At 37.3% G+C, this 22,442-nt stretch overlaps 1 protein-coding gene and 1 long non-coding RNA gene across 2 annotated transcripts in view; one reads left to right on the top strand and one right to left on the bottom strand.

Moving 5' to 3' along the window:
* Positions 1–22,442, top strand: part of LOC114477232 (uncharacterized) — a 71,990-nt gene that overhangs the window by 38,759 nt on the left and 10,789 nt on the right. The gene's annotated exons all lie outside the window — the stretch shown is intronic.
* The window catches only part of cdh5 (cadherin 5), a 45,418-nt gene continuing 38,280 nt past the window's right edge, over positions 15,305–22,442 (bottom strand). The window contains exons 14-15 of the mRNA XM_028469432.1: positions 17,505–17,637; positions 15,305–16,475 (exon numbers count right to left, since the gene is read on the bottom strand). Coding sequence (XP_028325233.1) covers positions 16,091–16,475; positions 17,505–17,637 — 518 coding nt within the window. The 3' untranslated portion in view covers positions 15,305–16,090. The remainder of the gene's footprint in view (positions 16,476–17,504; positions 17,638–22,442) is intronic.

Genomic DNA, 22,442 nt, shown 5'->3' with positions numbered 1-22,442 from the left:
CACACACCTATATCACAACAATATCACAACTGGGCCACAAAACTGTATCTGATAATATTTATATCAGCATTTAAAATAATGACCATTTGTTGTCATTTTGTGATTTGATAGACATTGTACAAATATTTTAGGAGTCATTTTGTGTATTTTGTTGTAATTTATATTTTTTGTTTTTCTGTTAACATTTTGTTTTTTGTTTTTTTGCGTTTTTCCATCGCTGTCTTTAGTAACAATTTGTGTTTTTATATTGTTTTTGTATATTTATTTTTGTTTACATTTTTTGTGTTTTTAGGGTAATTGTGTTTATTTTGATGTGCTTTTGTGCATTTTTCTGTTTTTTTTTTTTTTTTAGACAATTTGTGTGTTTTTGTTGTCCTACAGTGGATTTTAGTTATTTTGTGTAGTTTTTTTTGTGATTTTTGTGATGTTTTTGCCCATTTGATGCATTTTCATTTTGTGTATTTTTGTTGTTGTCAACTATTTTTTTCATGTCACGTATTTACTTATTGTGTCGTTTTATTGTCATTTAGTACATTACTTTGTTGCCTTTTCGTGTAATTTTTTGTCATTTTAAGTATTTTCTTTTGTCATGTGTATTTCTGTTGTTGTTTTGTGTGTTTCCGAACATCACAGGGAACAAATCATTGTTTCCTATTGTCTGAGTTGTTATTAAATGACTGTAAATAAAGAAACATTTAGTTGTTTAACCTTCATATAGGCACAATATGTTTTTTCTTCCTTAATAAAGTGTAATATGAGTTTGGACCCTGATCTAAAGTAAGGCTCTCTCTACTTTTGATTCTCGTGCTTTGGTCAGACTGTTAAATATGTTTCATTCAAGACCTGTATTTGTAAGACGAATACGTATTTGGAAATTGAAAATTGAAAAAATTGGCAAATATGACAACCTGTATCTGGATTTGTTGACAAGTTTGTTCTTTTTACAAATTAAATTCAAAGTAATAATGCAAGAAAAACAGAAGATTGACCTTGACCCTAAATATGACCTTGAGTGAAGGTCAAGGTCACACATTAAAAGGAAATGTTGTTCAATGGTACCAGTCTGAGCACTGTGGCCAAGTTATAGGGAAAAAAAGTATATTTTTGTTTTGGCTGAGCATTGTCGTACTGAGAGCGTTGAGGTCTCACTTTGTTCTGGCTTCCAGAGTCCTTTTCTGAGGAGTTCTTGACCTTAAATATGACCTGGAGCAAAGGTCAAGGTCAAACATTGAAAAGAAATGTTGTTCAATGGTACCAGTCTGAGCACTGTATCTCATTTAGTGGCCAAGTTATACGGAAAAAGTGTTATTTTGTTTTGGCTGAACATTGTCGTACTGAGAGCGTTGAGGTCTCACTTTGTTGACGTGACCTTGACTTTGACCTTGACGTTTTGGCTCCAAAAAAGGTCGACTGCACATCCTTGACTTTGCCCCTATGAGATGACATACGTGTCATTAGTGCTGCATTAATAGCTGAGGAGGAGTTCCACAACAAAGGACTTAAGGAAGAACTCCTACGAGAATGTATTTGGCCATTTTTAGTCACAATAACTAGTTGCCAGGAAACCAACTCAGCTGTAACAACATATTTAATCCACAGGATGGAGACAAAGTACTGTCTACACCTTTACTTAGTTTGAAAACATCTACATTACACTAACTAAACATCTTTCAGGGCTTTTCTGACACAAATCAAGAATGAAGTCGAAATGTCGAGAATAAAGTTGAAATATAATGTTGAAATTAAAGTCGACATTTCAAAAATAAACTCAAAATACAATATTGTGATAAAAGTCAAATGTTTAGAAATGAATAGAATAGAATACACCTTTATTAATTCACATTTAGAGAGTAAGAACAAAATGTTTGCGGAACTTCCGACTTTTATCACAATATTGTATTTTGAGTTTTTTTTTTTTAAATTTCAACTATAATCTTGTCTTTTCAACTTTAATCTCAACATTTTGACATTATTTTTTTACTTTCCATCAAATCAAACCTTAATCTGCTTCTGTACTTTGTCACTAATCCTGGCTACTCTGTGTACTTCTAGATTTTAAAGGAATACTGGAGAAATATGCTCCCTCCTGTTAGTACAACCTATTTCAACCCATTTCAACTTTTTTCAACTGTTTTAACCTTAATGTTCAGCTATTGCTAGGTTAATGCTTAGCTAATGATAGGTTATGCTAATGCCAGGCTGATGCCATTGTTTGGCTAATGCTAATGCTAGGCTACGTGGGCCAGCACCTGCATCCCCACTTCTTCACGAAAAGCAAATATTCTGGTTAATTCAATCTTGAGTTTTAGTTCAGCCGTGGTCTGTTTGTTCTTTTCTTTAAGGAGGAAACGTCTCTAACAAGAAACAAAAGAAGGTCAAACGGAGACAACTAGAGGACGGAGGGGTGGGGGCGACGGGGGGGGGGGGTAGAGACATCCGCCTCTTCTTGGCTGTGGGACAGGACGTCAGTAAAAGGGTCAGTCATTGTTCAAGTCACCCTGAGTGCATACATTCCTCTTTAAATCTGCTCTGGGGGAAACATCAGGTGTGAGTGTTGGAGGAACAGAACAGAACACGCCCAGTGTGTGTGTGTGTGTGTGTGTGTTCACATCTGCAACGACTCTTGCTTGTTTTACACTTTATTTTTGTCTCAGGGAAGTTTGGTGCCGCTTTGCTTTTGTGATGGTTGACTGACACCAGATCTGTTTCCACTCTAGACTCTAAACTCTAAACTTTATATTCTTCTGGGAGGGGCTGCACAGATAGATTTGACAAATCCATCTCTGCTAAAAAGGGATTGAAACCAAAAATCTGGCAGTTCTCGTTGCATGCCATTGGCATTAGCCCCCCCTCCACCCCCCCACCCACCCTACACTCACTCACAACAACACAAACTGTTTTATAGACACGAAGCAGAACCGACCTCCTTTACAAGGTCAAAAACCTGTGTGTGTGTGTGTGTGTGTGTGTGAGAGAGATCTGAAAACGCTGAAACATCAGATTTGACCCTACTATTATCCTTTGGAGTCAATTGGACTCCATTCAATGTTTATCTATTGACATTTTTTAAATTTTTGCTTCATATTTCATGACTTTTTCTAATTTGATGGCTACAATTGATTAAGCTTGTAGTTTGTACGGGGTGGGTGTTTTATTCATTTTTATTTTTTAACTTTGTAAAAGCACTTTGAGATGCATTTTATTGTATGAAAAGCACTTTTTATAAATAAAGATTGATTTGATTTGATTTGATTAAGCATAAAATTAGCATGATATTTTTACAGTCTGCTAAACGCATATTGCATGCATTGGTGTTCCTCTGGGGTCAATTTGACCCCATTCAATGTTCATCATTCAAAAAATAATAGTTGACTCTTTTTTTTTTGCACAAACTTGTCTCTTTTTTAGTAATATTTGAGGACAATAAGATTAAAATATCGGCCTTTTTTCTTTACTTTTCCTCCAACACGTTCGTTGTGCAACGATGAACCAAAGTTCTGAAGTGAGTCGTCGCTCACACGTGTGAACATCTGTTAGTTTTTTCCCACTGAGGTTATTTTGGTCGCGATCCATCTGGTTAAAGGTTTCAGACCTGATGATGTTTTTAACACATTCCATCACAAGAAGCAGAAATCTAAAGGTTCTTCTGCTCCTCATGGCAAGAACGTCTGTGTTTGATTTACTGGACTTTGGTTAATGTGATGCAAATAAACATGAATAAAGGTTTTGAGATTAAATGTACAATAAACAAACAGAAACACAGTCTTAAATATCTTAGTCATTGAAGGAAGAAAGAAGAAAGGGAGGAATTAAGAGAAGGATGAGGGAAGATGGAAACATGGAAGAAAGAAAGGAAGGAAGACAGATGAAAGTAAGTATAGGGAGGAAGGAAAGGAGTATAGGATCTGAAGAAAGGAAATAAAGGAAGGAGGAGGCGACTCAGGAAGGAAGAAAGTGAGGAAGGAATGAAAAAAGAAGGAGGGGAGGGTATAAGGAAGGTGTGAATAGACAAAAGAACATTGGAGAGGGAAAGAAAGAAGGGAGGAGAAGGGAAGTAAGGAAGCACAATCGTAAGGAAGGAAGGATGAGGGAAGACTGAAAAGACGGAAGGACAGACGGAATGAACAAATGAAGGAACCAAGAAGAGGAAAGGAAGGAGGGAAAAGAAGTAAGACATAAAAGTAAGGTGGGAAGGAATTAAATGAGCATAGGATCGGAAATGAGGAGGAGGCGACTCAGGAAGGAAGCATGGGAAGCAATGAAGAAAGAAGGAAGGGGGAGGAAGAGAAGAAGGTTATAAGGAAGGTCTGAATAGACCCCTGTTCTAGTAGATCCAGTGTGAATCTCTAGTGGATCTCTTGTGTATCTGTAGTGGATTGAGCGGTTACCTTTGCAGATCCAGTGTGTATATTTATTTGATCCAGTGTGTATCTTTAACCCTGGATCACAGCGTGGTGGTGACTAAGTGTAAACACACACACGCACACACACACACACACACACACACACACACACGCACAGGTCTTCTTTGATCAGCCTTCAAAGGATTATCTTGGCCGAGGACATCCAGTTCTTCCACCTCCTCCATCAGCATCTCTGATGTGGCTGCACTCAGATGCTCGTATGCAAGCAGTGCCACCGTCACTGGGAATATATGGCGTGCTCTTCAGATGGTCCACATCAGTCCTTCCTTCCTGGGAACATCTGTCACCTTATTGAGTGTTTTTCTGCACCTGAATAAGTGATGACATCACACACACCTCTGTTTATCCTGGGATGTGTTTGATGTGCTGGGATTTAAGCAGAAAAACTTTGAGAGGAAAACAAGATGAAACCAGATGATGCTGAATACGACCAAACCGTAAATCTATTTATTTGTCAGGATTACGTCAAATGTACTGAAGGGATTTGGACAAAATTTTAACCAAATATAGACCTTACATCATGGAAGATTCTATTAAATGTTGGAGTGGATGTGGATCAATAAACTGATTCTGGATCAGTTTAATTCATCAATTACTCCACTGAGTTTCATCTGGATTAGATCCATATTGTGCTTTTCATCACAATTTTTCTAAAAGAAATATGGATGTTAATACATTTGGACCTACTGTATGGTTATTAATGGGAATAGAAACTTCTTCCAAGTCTTTAAAGTGTGAATGATCATGGTCACATGATCAGAATCATTGATATCGAAACTACTTTGTGTTGTAGTACTCATGACCAGTCTTGATCTCCAGAATTTGAAGGTCTTGGTCTAAGTGTATTCTGGTCTCAGGCAAGTCTAGGACCATGTTCGAAATGTCATACCAACGTCATACTAAGTTTGACATCAAAATGAGTATGTAGAGCGTTTGCATTAGTTAGTATGAAAAGATTGAGTACATGAGAAATATCTGGACGTTTACTATATGGAGACATTTTTGAAGTATGCACGGTGGGCACACTAGTCATACTCAACCGCCCCATGATGCATTGCAAGCGGAATGTAAAGTCATCCTGGCTTCAAGCTGTAATTCAAACATCCTCTTTTCAAAATAAAAGCATCTCTTTCTTGTCTTCCATTAATTTTTTTTTTTTAACACTTGTAAATAAGGCTCTTGTTTTTAAGTTAGGAAGTTTAGTCAGTAGCATAATGGAGGGGCTCTGAAAAGCTCCGAAATATCGGATTGAAACATGTCTACGTGAGTTTAAGAATCAAATGAGCACATGTTGATATTCTACTTGGTCACTTTCTCACTTAAAATGTTTTCAGAACTTTCAAAGTAAAGGTGGAGAATCAACAGAGATATTTAGCCTCAGTGTGCTTCAAGTTTTTGTCGTTGTAGGTTCCAAATGCATCTCGGGAAACTTCAGTGGGAACGCTCATCATCCTAATTATACTTATAGTATATAGTAGACAGTATATACTTATTGAGTGTGTAGTGGATAGTACAGAGTGTGACATTTAGAACACAGTCTCGGTCTTACCTTGGTCTTGGTGTATTCTGGTCTCAGGCAAGTCTTGGTCTTGGATAGTCTGGTCTTGGATAGTTTTGGTCTTGGATAGTCTTGGTCTTGGATAGTCTTGGTCTTGGATAGTCTTGGTCTTGAATAGTCTTGGATAGTCTGCTCTTGAATAGTCTGGTGTTGGATAGTCTTGGTCTTGGATAGTCTTGGTCTTGAATAGTCTTGGTCTTGGATAGTCTTCGTCTTGGATAGTCTTGGACAGTCTGGTCTTGGATAGCCTTGGTCTTGGATAGTCTGGTCTTGGATAGTCTGGTCTTGGATAGCCTTGGTCTTGGATAGTCTTGGATAGTCTGGTCTTGGATAGCCTTGGTCTTGAATAGTCTTGGATAGTCTGGTCTTGGATAGCCTTGGTCTTGGATAGTCTTGGTCCTTGATAGTCTTGGTCCTTGATAGTCTTGGTCCTGGATAGTCTTGGTCTTGAATAGTCTGGTCTTGAGGACAATAAGGTGGAGTTGCTCTCATGCATTAAATATAACATGAATAAAGAAGATAAACTATAAATGAATTTGTTTGCATTTTAAAAGTAACCACAGTTGCAGAAACTTCAGTGACAATAGGGTAACAAGCTTTTCTGAGTTTTACCAAAAGTGAAGCCTCATGGGGACTTTCTGATTTCTTACGTGTGTGTGTGTGTGTGAAATATTTCTGCCCTGAAGGTGCGCACACATCTGTTTCTGGTTTAGAGAGTGATTTGTCCTCCAGATCAAAATCACAGAATCTACACTCTCCAAGTCCACGAGTGTGCGTGTTTGTGTCCCTGGTGGATGAACAAAGTGCCGTCGCCACCATGTTTTTACTCCTGTGCCCTCGTCCTGTGTGTGAGGGTCTGACCTTCTGGTCCAGGGGCCCCATGTGATAATACAGCAGTAAAGCAGTGGGTCCTGTGGGGGATTCACACCCTGGAGGAACAAAAGGAAAATCCCTCAAATCTTGATCTCATCTTCCTCACAAAGCGTTAACGATTGACCGACTGGATCGTGTTACACAAAGAAACACAAACAGCATTAGTTTTTCATATCAATCCTGGAAATGTGAAGAATTCAGGACAAAAAAATGTGATAGGAATTATAAAACCGCACCCAAAGCAGATTTTAGGTTAGGTTAAAACAGCAGATTCCAGCTTTGCCTGTCATGAGACTGAAGGATGTCTTCATTGTAAAAACACATGATGTCACTGTTTGTGATACGACCTGACAGCCTAAGGGTCACTATGTAAAGTTTCTATTGGTTTTTCACTTTGTGAGTCCAAAAACTGACAAACTGACTACAGAAACACACAAAATGACAGGAAATGACAGGAAAATACACAAATAGGACAAGAGAACCAGGAATGCTCAAACCCTCGTCATGCACCAACAACAAATACATTGAATAACAAGAAAAACACACAAAATGAATGAAACAACACACGGAACAACAATAAGAAAATATGCAAAATGACAGGAAAGTACAATAAAATGACATAAAAACACACAAAATCACTCAGAAATATACTAAATGAACATTAGCACTCAAATAAAAAGTATAACAACAAAAACACACAAAAATGACTCCAAAAATACACAAAATCGACAGAAAAATACACAAAATATCATCTATATCTATCTTGTGGGTTGATGAATAGAGTTTTAAATACAAACGACTCAAAAACAGATCAGGTATTTGTTATTTTTACATAAAAAAAAAAAAAAGCAGAATAATGTGTTTAAAAAGTCTTTGTGGTTTTATATATATATATATTTATATTTCTATATTAGTGTAGTAGTTAAAGTCTGTTAATCTGTTAATCAGCATCATTCACCTCACCTGTGTCTATCAGCTGCAGCCAATCAGCTCGTCTCTCTCAGTTGTTCTTAAACTCCCAGTAGACGTGTTGGTCTCGAGTGTCGACCAGTTCACCAGTGTTTTCTGACTGGTTCTCTGTGTATATACGGAATAATCTTAGTTTAGTTTATCAAATGTTTAAAAAACAGACAAAACAAGAACACAAAGTAGACAAAATGATAACAAAATACACATAATGACTCCAAAAATACATAAAAAGACAGGGAAACACATAAACACAAAATCACACAAAAGTTTCTAGACTGTTTCAAAAAAAAAAAAAAAAAACAAGAATGGAAAATACATAAAATGACTCCAAAAATTTACAAAATGACAGGGAGATATGCATAGCAGTAATAAAAATACACAAAATGATAGACAAGTTTATCAAATGATGAAAAAATGGACAGAATGTGAACAAAAAATATATAAAAATGATGACAAAAATGCACAAAATGACAGCAAAATGCACACAAAAATGTACAGAAAATCAAACAAAAGGATATCAAATGACTCAAAGCACAGACAGAAGGAGAACAAAACATACAAAAAGTGATAAAAGTTTATAGAATGACTACAAAATTACACAAAATGAGCCGTGTTAATGCTCAGATTGGTCATTATTCATACATGAATGTTATTAATGTGACCTTCAGACTGCTGTTAAAGATGTTGATCTCTATATAATAATGTGTGTAACTTGTATAAAAGTCTAATTCTGTAGTGTAGCGTTGAATTTTAATGCCATAAAAACCCAGTTAGATGTCTTAAATGACATCACTGCTGTATTCCTCTGCAGCGTCATTTTTTTCCTGTTTCTGTGGGTTTGGACTTGATTATTTTATTTTTTTTTTTTTACTTTATTTTGATATAAAATTCCTCTTTTTTACGAGCCAATGTGAGTCTGAAAGGAAGCACACGAGTGGCGTTTGTACAACAGAAGTAGCGCTGAGCTAAAGGGTGACGATAAAACACCAAACTGGAGACGACGAGAAGTTATCTCAGTGTTTATTTTTGATTCTACTCTTACAAAAAGTCAGGTAATAAAAACTTGTTATACACCTTTTAAAAACCATAATAGAAAAAAACACCGTGTTCACCTTTTTCAATAGATCTATCCATGAGAGTAAAAGGCACATGTTGCTGTATTTACACAGGAAATGATGCTCATACGTGCTAATATTATCTCACGTTTGACGATTGACGTACACGAACATGAATACACACATACGCCAGGGTTGGAGTCAATTATAATTGTATACGCATAAATGATAACTAATTACAATTATGGCATAATCCTAATTGTAATTGTAATTTTAAAAATCTGTTGCTGTCGTAATCATAAAGAAATTGTAATTGGGTTTAGAAAATTGACTTTGTAATTGTAATTGCCATGTCAATCTCTATAAAAATTGTCAATAATAATTAATTAATAATGTTACAGTTCTACACATATGTAGTGAACAATTATTAAAATGGTTTTCATATCAACCTTTCCCACATTTTACCATTTAAAGAAAATATTAAAACCTATATTTTCATTGATTAGGAAGCCTAACAAGGTAACCAATCAATAGGAAATAAATGAGATGATAGATATTAGTTTCTAGTGTATTTTACAGCTGATTTAAGACCCGTTAGCATAAGAGATGCTAACAGAAAGCTAACACAGGAGGAAGGTTAACTTCTTTTAGGTTTATTATTTCAGGCTCAGTAATTGTGATTAATTGTAATTGAACTTTAGTGATTGAAAATGTAATTCTAATTGACTTTCAGGGGAAAAATAATAATAGTATTTGTAATTGGAAAAAACGCAGGTCATTGTAATCATAATTGATTTGTAATTGAACATGGATAATTGAAGATGTAATTGTAACTGAAAAATGTATTTGACCCCCACTCTGGCGCGTGGACACTCAATCACGAGATCACAGCAGAAAACAAAGTGTCAAGTTTAAGAATACAGTAACCTAGGCAACACATAAACAAGGTGAGGCACAGATTTTAGATTAAAAAAAAAACACAGTATCATCACGTCATTGTCATTTTAAAATCTTTAAAGCAGTCCACTGATAAACAATGTGAGCGTGATGTGATGTGTTTAGTGACTGGATGTGAGTACGAGCACAATCTGGACTTTCCTCATGTTTGGGGCGTCATTAAAGAACGCACTAAAACTTGGGTTTATGGATGGATTTCTAAGTAAAAGAACCAAAAAATGATCAATTATCGTTGGGTTCCTATGACATCATACATTTATTAAGTAAATTATGGACAAAGACTCAGGTCTGGGGCCCCTTGGTGGCTCGTGGGGCTTTGTGCATATGCATGGGACGTCTATAGCAAAAAACGGCAAGAATTGATTGGCTGCCCACGTGTTTTAGGGTTGATTTTGAAATACTGCAATTTTGGGGTTTTTTTGCTTGACAAGAAGGTGGTTGTTGTAAATATCACACTCACTGATCTATGATGCATTATGAGCGGAACGTAAAGTCGTTGTGGAAATCAAACATTCCCTTTTCAAAATAAAAGCATCTCTTCTTGCTCTTGTCAATAGGGCTCTTGTTTTGAAGTTAACCAGAAGTTTAGTCAGTAGCACAATGGCAGGTTTCTGAGTTTTATGGATCAAATGATCACATGTTAATATTCTACTTGGTCACTTTCTCGCTTCAAATGTTTTCAGAACTTTCAAAGTAAAGGTGGAGAATCACCAGAGATATTTAACCTCAGTGTGATTCAGGTTTTTGTTGTTGTAGGTTCCAAATGCATCTTGGGAAACGTGGAAGTATACTTCAGTGGGAACGCTCATCATCCTAATCATACATATAGTATATAGTAAACAGTATGTATTTGTAGTGCATAGTATGGAGAAGGCCATTTTGAACACAGCCAGTGATTGTTGTAGTTTGTTCCTGGAGTTCCTCACGATATCACCACACTTCGACCGGAATCGTAACTTTCCGTGTAAAGTACAAAAATAAAAACTAGTCATTGTTGTGCAACAACTTTTAAACCGTCAAAACAGCAGAAATGTGTTTGTGGTTTGGGGGAAAAACGCAATAAATCACAGTAAGAATGAAGTAAAAACAATTCTATGCATGACTCCACATCCCACAATGCATTGCACCGAACTTTTCCCATCTCTAACCTCTAGTTCCTTAAATCCAAACTCATAAATATGGAAAAGCTTTTGGCAACACGTTATTTGGCACTTCCTTTAGTTTCCTGTGTTTTATTTGATTTCATAGTTCTATTTATGAAGGTTTTTTATTTTTTATTGTGTTCTATTTTATTATTACTTGTGAGCACTTTAGTGGATTTTCTTTGTTAATTTTATGGGTCGTTTTTTTTATTTTTTAACAATGCAGCACTTTGGCTACCCTCTGGTTTTTAAAAACCCATGTAAATAAGGTTGATTTAATGAATTATTCATGGTAAAGGTATGATTAAGGTACTTTTTTTTCTTGTTGTGCAACAAACTGAACAAGCCAAGTTAAATATCAGATGGATCGAGCCAACGCCCCCTTATGTGCATGTTTTAATGGAAAAGTAGGCGTATCCTCAGTGTGCGGAGAACAAAAGACAAATGTTTCTGACGTTACAGCCAAAAACTATCCAACTGGAACAATTGTGTGTGAATGTTTTTCATCATTCTCAGGCTGATCAACACTGGTGTGAAAACCAACTCTGAATCTGGAGATTTTAGTGTTTTTGTTTTCATATTGTTTCGTTGTTCCCCTTTCAGAATAAAAGCCCTTTTTAGTGCGATGTCTGGGAAAGATTTTTGGGCCACAACCTAAATTACTTATTGGGAGTTTGTGTTTTTATGAAGCTTTGCTAACCGGGCGTTTGTAAAATTGAATATCCCACAGTTTCTTTAGACAATCTGAGAGTTTTCTACGCAGTTGGAATCATTCTGCTTCGTTTCCCTTCTCGAGTCAGATTCCCAGGCTGCTCCGTCAGGAAGCGTGCACAATGTGTCGGCCCGCGGGAGAGATAACGGCGACAGGAAGAGGCGGGCACGGTCATCGCAGATGGACAGGAAGTGAAGTCCACCGTTTGGCTTGGCTGATTAGCGGACGCAGAGAAAAGACGGCGAGGAGTAGATACGGCCGTGCTTTAAGTGTATATATGAAGCAGCAGGAAAAGGTCGAGAGCACTTCCACCTATTGTCTCCAACGTTTACGCAGAAAACAAAAGTCTACAAAAACAACGCAATAAACAAAAAGGTAAATAATTGAACAGCGTTCTGTGGAAGGACGGCAAACGTTAAAAGGCTTGGATTCATTGGCCGTCACCTCGGATAAATTCTGACCTTTTGTTTTTCTTCGTTATACATTTATAAACCAACGCCGACATTGTTTGACTGCTTCACTGATAAGTAGCCTTTGGTCAGGTGCTCTACAGGCACTTCCTGAAAGGTCAGAGGTCAGCAGACCCACAGGGAGCAACAGTTCCTGGTTCCTCATCATCCTGAAGAGAAGAGGAGCTCTTCAGGATGGACTCGAATTACATTTAATATTCGTTTCCCTCGAAGAATAGCCCATAGTTTTATCTAAATGTTTTTCCCAAAAATCAATAGTTTTGTTTTTCTCTTTCTAGCAGAAATAGATTTTATTCTCCTTTTTCATTGATAACAACCCAACAATGCTGATCTTAGGGTTTAAATTCTTGCATGGTACTACTAGAAGTAAACTCTTGTGCTCTAAATTACTCAAATTGGGAAAACCATTCATTTCCTTTTGGTTAAATGGTAAAATATCACTCTTGATGCTCAAAGTTAACAAAATCAAATGTATATACACATTTTTTCCAGAGGGGAAAGTCCAAAACTCAAGCTCAAAACCAGTTTGGAAACCCTTTGAGTCACTCTGGAGATCCAAAGCTTTTCCTACGTTTGGGATCTTTTGGACGGCTGAAGTTAGAAGCCGACAGAAGCCAAAAAGGATGAGAGGTTAAAGTTATTGGAGCCAAACAAGCTGCTAGCAGCTTCCTGAGTTGTCTGGATGACTTTGTTGTACTAGGCCGTAGAGGATTGAGCTTTCATCGCCGTAATATCAGCGATGATGATTTCTGTCAAATAAAACACAGCAAATCTGTCCCAGTAGTACTTGTGTCACTTCCTATCAGTCCCGTCTATTGTCTTCCTTCTCTCCAAAGACGCATAGAATTAAATGACTCTTTTACGCATTGAACAGCATAATGAATTTAAAATGTTGGTTTAGATCTTTAAAACTAAACTAAACTAAAACAGAGCTTTTTAATTTATTGTTACCTAATAGAAATGATGTTTTTATGGGAAAATTTGAATGTAAACAAAAAGCTAGCAAGCTAGCCATCAGTTAGCTAGTTTGTTTTCATGTTCATCATATGGGACTTTCACAATAAAAATGCATATAATATTTTCCTAATTAAACATTAAATCATTCATGTATTTACTTTTCTTGAAACTAAAATAAATAAAAAAAATGGTCATTACTTTAAAAACAAGTTTTGGGGGAAAAAAAAGTGTTATCTTAAGCTAGCTATCAGTTATCCAGGTTATTTTCAAAAATAGCATTATCTTTCCTGATAAAAAGTTTATCTTTATTGTGACTCTAGATTATAAGTGAAAATATTGATTTAATATTAACCATTGTTGAAAAACATCCAATTTTATGTTTCTTTTTCCTGGCATGTCGACTGTAGAGGACAGCCGAAAGATAAACAAATAGCTAGCAAGCTAATTATCATTTAGCTAGCTTGTATTAAGGTTTATTATAAGAGACAATCAGAAAAAAAGACTTTTTTTCTCTTTTACAATGAAATGCGTAATTGTTGAATTATCTCCTTTTTAAAAATATCTAATGCGTTAAGTGTTTATTACTGAACAAAAATGTTTTAGGGGGAAGTGTAGCGTGTTAACGAAGAGCTATCAAGCTAGCTGTTAATTAGCTTGCTTGTGTTTGTCCATCAGAAAAGCTATTATTTTACCCAATTAAATGTTTAACTATTGAGTTAATGACTTTTTAATTAGTAACTGCTTTATAAGTGTTTAGCCCGTTAGCCTTTAAAGATGTTTCAGGGCACAAGGAGCTAGCAAGCTAGTTATCAACTAGCTAAATCAATTAGCAGTCATAACAAAGCCTTTATATGTCCTAATAAACTGTTTGACTGAAGTTTTTATTAAAAGACATGTTCATAATTAGGTTTATCTTTGCTAAAAACAGCTATATTTGAGTTTTGGTTCTCTCTTTCTCGCATTGTTGTTGTTCTGTACTCTGTTAGCTTATTTCAGGATGTGTTCTATAAAGCCAATCAAGCATTAGCTCAAAAGAGTTTAAAGATATTGGCAGAGATGAAGTGGACAGAAACTGATCGATTAGCTAGTTTTTAGGAGGAAAATGTCAAAATGATGGAGGTAAAAAAAGAGCCTCAGTCTGTCAGATTAAAAACCAGTGGACTTTCCCGAGGAGACTTTTCCTTTAAGACGACAAACAAAACTGGCACCACGCTGCGTTCAAACACTTAAAAGGCTGCAGCCGCTCAAAGTATTTCAGTATAAAAGGCCCATCGAGCGAACGTATTTACACATCATCCATCGTCGTCTTTAGATGTGAGGATCACCTTGGTCTCGTCAGATTTGTGACCCTTTTTTTTTTTTTCCCCAAAGATGGAAATAATAGAACATCAAAGTGTAAAGATCACAGGCCGTCTTTGGCAGAAAGTAAGAAAAACACAAAGGGCAATTTCACATCTTTCTTATAATGGACTGAAGTAGGAATTGCAAATGATTTAGTTTTACAAAACTAATAAGAAAGTTTGATTTTTTTTTTTAAAATTTTTATTATTTATTGTTATTTGCATTTTTAATTTTTTTGGGAGGGTAAATTGTAGATAAAAATTGCACTTTTTCTTTTGTTTATTGTATAGTTTTTTTGGCTGAAATTAAGGAAAATGAGTGTTTAATATTATATTCTTTATTTTCTGTGATCCTGCTATATTTCTGTATTTTCTCAGCTCTTTATTTTCTTGTTTTTGTATTGAAGTTAAATGGTTTTTCCTCAGTTTGGCGTGTGTGTGTGTGTGTTTTTAAGGAGATGTTTGTTAAGAATCACAGAGTACTTTGAGTGAACCCAGGTCGACATAAGCACTAGCACATGGATTGTGCGACTCTCTCCGTCAAACTACGTCCTCACGCTGGATTGTGCAACTTTAGGTTCAAATGAAAACTGTCTCAAGATGATTAATACATAAACAAATAGTTTTTTTTTTTTTTTTTAAACTCATCTTGTGCCATTTTTTCTTCTTTGGCTCAAACAAAAGAAGATGTTATACATTGAAAACCAACTCATAATCTGGAGATTTGAGTATCTTGTTTTCATATAGTTTCGTTGTTCCCCTTTCAGAATAAAAGCACTATTTAGTACAATGTTTGGCAAAGATTTTTGGGCCACAACCTAAGTTACTTTTTTGATTTTTTGGGGGGGTGATGAATTCAGGAAAATGAGTGTTTACTATTATGATACTGTGACTATTCCTTATCTTTTATGCCCCTGCTGTAGTATTTCTGTATTTTCTCAGCGACAAACTGCTCTTTTATTTCTTGGTTTTGTGTTGAAGTTGAATTCCATTTTTACAATTGTTATTTGCACTAGCACAGGCAGTTGGCAACTCACTCCATCAAACCACGTCCTCACGCTGGATTGTGCAACTTAAGGTTAAAATGCCTCGAGCTGATAAATACAGAAAACAAACACAGTACTTTATAAAATATGTGTATGAATAACTGACAGACAATAAATGACTGGCCAAAAAGAACAACAATCAACAAGGCCAGATGATAAATGAGGCCAGATCCCATCAAACAGTTCTTTTTCACGTGTTACAGAGGCTGATTGTCTCGTGAAGAAATGTGAAGTGTTGGGCGTCGCGTCCCGACGTGACTCCACGTGAACGTAGACGAGCACCGTGTGATCCAAAAACCCTTTTTGGTCCGACTTGGTGGAGCCGTCTTGATATTTTACAAAGCTGTAATCTGACGGGGAGTGGAGAGGCTAATGGATTCACTGAATTACACATGATGACAGAAGTTAGAGGTTGTTACCAGAGAAGAAAAAAGCTCCCTGATTGTGTTTGGAGGAGTCTCTCTGTATCAAAGCCTGTGTGAGTGTGTGTGTGTGTGTGTGGGCTTCCTGCATGCTTTGGTTCAAAGTGTGATTGGGTTTCTATGGCTCTGTTTGACCTCTGATGCTGAATGTGTGTTTTGACATCATCAGTACTGGTGATAATATTCCGGTTCGTCCACGCCGTACATCTCAGCCAGGGCCCTGAACCTGGGCCCCCAGTCATTCAGGAAGTCGTAATCCAAGTTTGATCCGGTGGAGGAGCTTTCCAGCGAGCTCAGGCTCCCGGCTAAAGACTCGGGGCCCTCGTAGCCGTAGATGTGCAGCGTGTCGTAAGGGAATCCGTCTCGGTCGTGGTCGGCCTCGTCTTTCTTCACCTCGATCATGGCGGCCATGTCACCCTTGCAGGCGGCGGGTTGGTTGTGTTGGGACTGTTTCTGCACCATGGCGTACAGGGAGGGGTGCGGGGGGTGGTCCGGGTGACGGAGCAGGGAGCCGTCCTGGCAAGCCGAAGAGAGGATGGACACGTCGTAGCTACCGAGAGAAAAACAGCGTTTCAGAGGCAGTAGAAGCAGAGTTTTCTTTTTTGTGCAAAACCATTTTAGCTCGTGCAATATTAGCTTTTGCTGGAGCAAAAGTTGTTTTTGGGAATGAATTAGCTTTTTTTTAATGCAAAGTTAGCTTTTGATTTTTGTTGAATCTGTTTTACGAACATATACTGACATTACACTGTCATTATCTGGCCTTAGAATGAATCGGGTGTCACGAAGGCTGTCATTAAGTCGTTCGCTAAATTATGACACATTTAGAGCTATGTTGACATTTTTTTGGGTTAGGTGGAGGGATCTAGTGGGGTTAGTTTTAGGGTTTAGGGGTTAGAGTAACGAACAACACTTAATGACAGCCTTCATGACACCTTCATGCTAATGACAGCGTAATGTTAGCCTTAAAACTGATTTATAAGCCGTGTAAATCACAGTATAATGAATCTTTAATAACAATAATATTGATGATAGCTTTTGAAATTGTATTGTTTCTTACTGATGGTGTAATTTTCTATTCAACTGAATCAGAGATGAACATTTTTTTTTAATCACAGCGGGGCCAAAAATATTTGACTATATTTGATCCAAGGGCCTCATGATCATTCATGTCAGCATTAGAATAATGACCAATCTGAGCATAAATAAATTATAGAACAAATGTCTTTAGTTTTAGTTTTTGGTAGTTTTTTTTGTTTTGGGAGTTATCTTGGGTCGTTTTGTGAACTTTTGGTAAATTTGGTCTATTTTTTGTATGTTTGGGATGATTTTGTGTATTTTTCTGTCATTTTGGGTACTTCAGTTATGTTATTATTTTTTCTATTTACTTTGTTGTTATATGTGTTTTTGTTGTTGTATTTTTGATGTTTTTAGTAATTTGCTGTTTGTTTTGGAGTCTACTTGTGTTCTTGTTTTCGGGGCCACACAACGAGGACGGCATGTGGCCCCGCAGCCACCAGTTGCCCAAGTCTAAATTAAGCTTCATAAGTTGCTGAAATTTAAATTTGAATATTGTTCGTACCCATTGGTGTCCATCTCTCCACCTCCCTCTTCGTCGTACGTGACGAGCTGCTCGTGGATCTCTCCGCTGTTCTTCATGTGCGCCAGCGAGTCCTTCCGGTAGCGCTTCCTCATCACGAACAGGATCACGATGACTGAAGAAGACATGCAGACGGCGGATTTGTCAGATAACATTCAGTGTCACTCAATTTATATTTAAGGCTCCGGGTGAAACAAGTCCTGAAATTCATGACGCCTCCTTCAAAATAAAAGAGGAGCTGGACTGACAGCTGTCATCCACAGCTGCTAATCAAAACAATTCAGGTGAGCTCCAGATGTCATCACCTGGGGATGGACATTTTCTATGCATTCGAGTCGAAAACTTCCTGTTTTGCATCACTTTTTCATCCCCCACACTCAGGAAACTGAGTTAATGCCACAAACCAGAGCCTGCAGTTGTTGTGTTGTAAAGTCATGAGAGACAATTAGACCCAGAAAACCCAAAGAGAATGAGAATGAGGGCAAAGGAAACCAGGCGAGGAGCGAGGCGCTAACAAGGGAGTGAAATGAGCAGCCGATAGCTGAAGGTGTTCATTCGCTGTGAGCAGGAAAATCCTAAATAAAGCAATTCATTGAGGAAGAGGAAGAAGAAGAAAAGACGCAGCAAACACCAGAGGGGAAGTGGAAATGAAGCGAGAAAACAAGGTGGACCTGGACAAAGAAGTGAGGAATGCAGACTAAAGGATATTTACTAAACTGTAAAGGTCAGGCTGTTGTTTACGTCCTCACGTGATGTGAAAACCTCAAAACTCTCCAGGAAAGTGTTTCAGCATCACATCAAATCCTAATGTGAATACAAAGAACTAGGGGTGTAATGGAAAACATAGCGATCATATTTTAGTGAAAAAACCAATTAGTCAAAATACAGATTCTTATTATTGTATTGACACAATTAGCCTCACAGAGTTATAAAAAAAAAAAAAAAGTAAAAAGAAATCAGGGCAGAGCTGCTTTCTTCTTGTAAATAGGACAATACTTTAAAAAGAAATTTGAAAATTCTGGGATTTTTTGAATGTCTTATATTATATGGATTAATTAAGATGCGTCAAAGGTGAGGAGCGCTGGCTTGTTTATGTCGTCATTTTTTTTCTTCTTTTTTGGCCCGATTGAAGCTCTTCGGTTCAACCACACAAGCATCTGTGACGTCAAAACAAGCGCCACAGTTTTGTTTAAGCTGAGCATTGAAGCACATACTGTGCTGTATTCGTTTGAATGGTTTAGCTGATTTAGGATCTATTTTTACATCTCTACCTGTAACTAAAGCTGTTTGCCTCTGATTTCCCACCAGTGTGTGACTCAGTCAGTCACACACTCACTGAATGTGTTAGACTCACTTATGAACACACACACACACACACACACACACACACACACACACACACACACACACACACACACACACACACACACACACACACACACACACACACACACACACACACACACACACACACACACACACACACACACACACACACACAGTTCCTTTTGTGTTAACAAGAACACTCATATCCTGATCATAGTACCATGATCATTCACACTTTAAGGCTTGAAAAACATTTATATCCCATTAATAATCATACAGTATGTCACAATCACGACTATAAATGAACTGTTTAGATCACCATCTAGCATGGCTAGGGGATTTTTTAAACTTTATTAAGAGTGCCACAGAATATTTAAGCGTTCATGTTTCTTTAGTTTTTATTTTAGTTGATTGCAGAAATACATAAAAATGGTAAAAAAATTTACATTTAATTTAAAAAACAATGTTGTAACAATGCCTCCAAGATGCAATATGGAACTTTGTGTGTGTCAGAGAAGTGAACCTTTAAATAAAGTATATTCTCATAACTTAATAAACAAACTTAACTCAGATGAAAATCGCATCCCTGGAAGTTAGAAAGAACAAGAAGACAATCATCAACATCCCCCGCTAAATTGGTTGTCATTATAACTCACATAAAATATTATCACATCAGAATATAAAATTACTCACTATCTTAAATGGTTTGTAAGAAAAGATGTCCCTTTTGTAGATACCTCCAACAGAGTAAAGAAAAACGGAACAAAGGCAATAACTCAAAAAAAATAATTGTACGCTTCTCATTTTTGAACTCCGTTAAGGTATTGATACCTTGAAGCCACACACCAAAGTTGGTTATCCTAGCTTAAATAGTTTCTGAGAAAAGCTGTCCACTTTAACTCGGACGGACGGTTGGCACTCAAACCTATATCCCCCTTCCACACTTTGTAGCGGGGATAATAAACGTAATCAGTACTAAGAATTACATAAAAATGTTTAATTAACATGCATGCTCTTCAAATATAAACAAATCCCACTCCCCACAAACTGTATAGTGCACATTTTAAAGGTGAACAAATAGTTGAATACCAGCCACTCACGACCCAACATCCATTTAGTAATAAAACTCCTCAATTTCTTCTTCTTTTCAGATCCTCTTTCATCTTCATTTTCCCCTGTGTCAGCAGCAGTTTTTCTATTCTGAAGTTCAGGTTTTTCAACACAATTTACATATACATATTTCCATGTTTGTTTGTTTTTTCCTAACTACTTTTACAACTTAATTTCAGATCCTATTGTTTGTTTTTGTGCCGATCTCTTGATACCAAACCATAACACGCAAACGTAAGCACATAGCCAATTGTTGTATGACACGTCACAATATGGTGTTCATGGGAAATGTAGGATTAGTACAACCAGCAGTGTTGCCAGATACACATTACATTTTAAAGTCTAAACACACACAAAAACCCTCAAATTTATTGGTGTAAAAACAGCCCAATCTGGCAACAATGAGTTGTGGCATCATTTCTGCAGCCTGCCGATTCAAACAGACGCAGTGGTATTTGCCAAAATGGCTAATAACGCTACAATGTTACCCACCAAAGTTAATCTTTACCAGAAATTGGCGAGTTGGTGGGTAGTTTAACGCCCTGGTCACAATGTATGGACGCTAAGGATGGGTACCTTTCACATTTGAACCAATACTCGGTACCTGTGAATCGGTATCGATATTCAACGGTACCAAATTTTGGTACTTTTGTGTGGGTAATAAATGGTAAATGAAAAAATGTACCATATTTATTTCTCACTAATAATAATAAACAACTTTAACAGATCTATCCAACCAACATCTAAATGTATTGTGGCAACATTTGTTTCACAATACCTACAACTACCTATCTGTAATACACAAATTAAAAAGCAGCTCTATGTGACATGGCTCTATATTGCGAGTATTTCACTTGTATTTGTTCACAAAGGTGAAAACCTGAGTCTACAGGCTGTGGAGGTGAAATCAGGGTCTCCGTTTGACCCCTTTTCGGCCAAAATAACCGAGTTTTCGGTCGGTTCTATTGATAGTGCCAGAGTGAAGTGAAGAGCCTGATTAAAGAGCGGAACGAGGCGCTCCCTTATATTTTCTCTTTAATACTGGATATTTCTGTCCGTTTCGGCAGGTTGTTGGACACAGGTGTGTGTGCGTGTGCGTGAGTCACAGAACCGAGAAACATCTCTGCGCTCCACTTCAGACGTAGCTCTGAGGCCCTTAATGATCTAATCTTCCACTCTCTCACAGTCCCAAGGATGCATTTAGGTACCAAAACATGGAAATGAAAGAATCGCTACCGAAGGGAAAAAAAAAAGTACCACATTCGGTACCCATCCCTAATGGACACTGACATTTTAAAAAAGAAAAATTGTGATGAAATGCTCAATTTGGTTTGAATTTGGATGAAACTCTGAGTAATTAAGGAACAAATCTGAATTAACTGTAACTGAGTAAAATTTTATAAAGTTTACAACTTTTTTCAGGAAATGTACTTTGATCTCCTGACATGTTTTGACTGCCAGTCTTCCTCAGAGGCGTCTGCTTATTGCTTTGATGTGTCCTTATGAGTTATTTCTGGGTGTGGCCAACTTGACAGTTCTGTCATGAGATCAAAGTAGATTTTTTGATCATTTGAAATGATTCAGTATCAGCATATTGATCCAGATCCACTCCAAAATGTAATCTTCCATGATCCTAAGATCTATCTTTGGTTCAAAATACGTCCAACCCATAAACAGTGAAACAGGCTCTGGATTGTGTTCCAGCCGTCCACCGTGATAAGAAAGTGATCCAGTAAAGTTTTCTGTCTACGTCAACAAGTTTCCGTGGAAACCAAATCACAGTAGGGACATTTTAAGGGGACAGAGTCAGAGGAGGACGAGGAGGAAAATGAGAAACCAAGAGGAAGAGGAGGAGGAGGAGAGGAACGTCAGATTAGGCCTGGAGCAGCGTCGTTTCCGATATGAACCCACGTCTCTCCGGGCGGACGGGCGGCATTAGCCATGCCTTTTAGTCCGGGGCGAGCGCGACTAATTTAAGTTTGCGTGGGAAAACCAACAGATTAATCTTTGACGGCATATGCTGAGCAGTTTTAATAAGCTCTGGAGATATCAGACTTAGAGGGAAGGAAAAAGGAAAGGAAGCATTTTAGGACCATTGAGAAACATCGTCTCTGTCTGACTTCATGTGAGTGTGTGAATCAGGAGCTAAATTGCTTTGGGCTTTGACAGATAATGACAAGTGCATTTATAGTTAATCACGCCAGCATTGGTGGTGAATGATAAGAGAGAGAGAGAGAGAGGAATGGAGAAACACCCGAGGGGAAGAAGGATGAAGGCAGTGGAGGAGTGTATTAATTATTAATTATTAATAGTTAATATGTTGAGTGTTTGGTGGTGTTTGATAAGCGGACGGCGACTAAAGAGCTGATAAACTCTCCTCATTACCAGTGCTTTTCTTCTTCTTCTGCCTTTCCCACACTCAGAGGTGTATGAAGTACTGATGTATCCTAGTACTAGTAGTACTAGTAGTAGAAGTACTGTTAC

The sequence above is a fragment of the Gouania willdenowi genome, chromosome 15 (assembly GCF_900634775.1).
Source record: "Gouania willdenowi chromosome 15, fGouWil2.1, whole genome shotgun sequence".
NCBI lineage: Eukaryota > Metazoa > Chordata > Actinopteri > Blenniiformes > Gobiesocidae > Gouania > Gouania willdenowi.
Note: the sequence above shows the minus strand (reverse complement) of the source record. Positions and strands in the feature narration are given on the sequence as shown.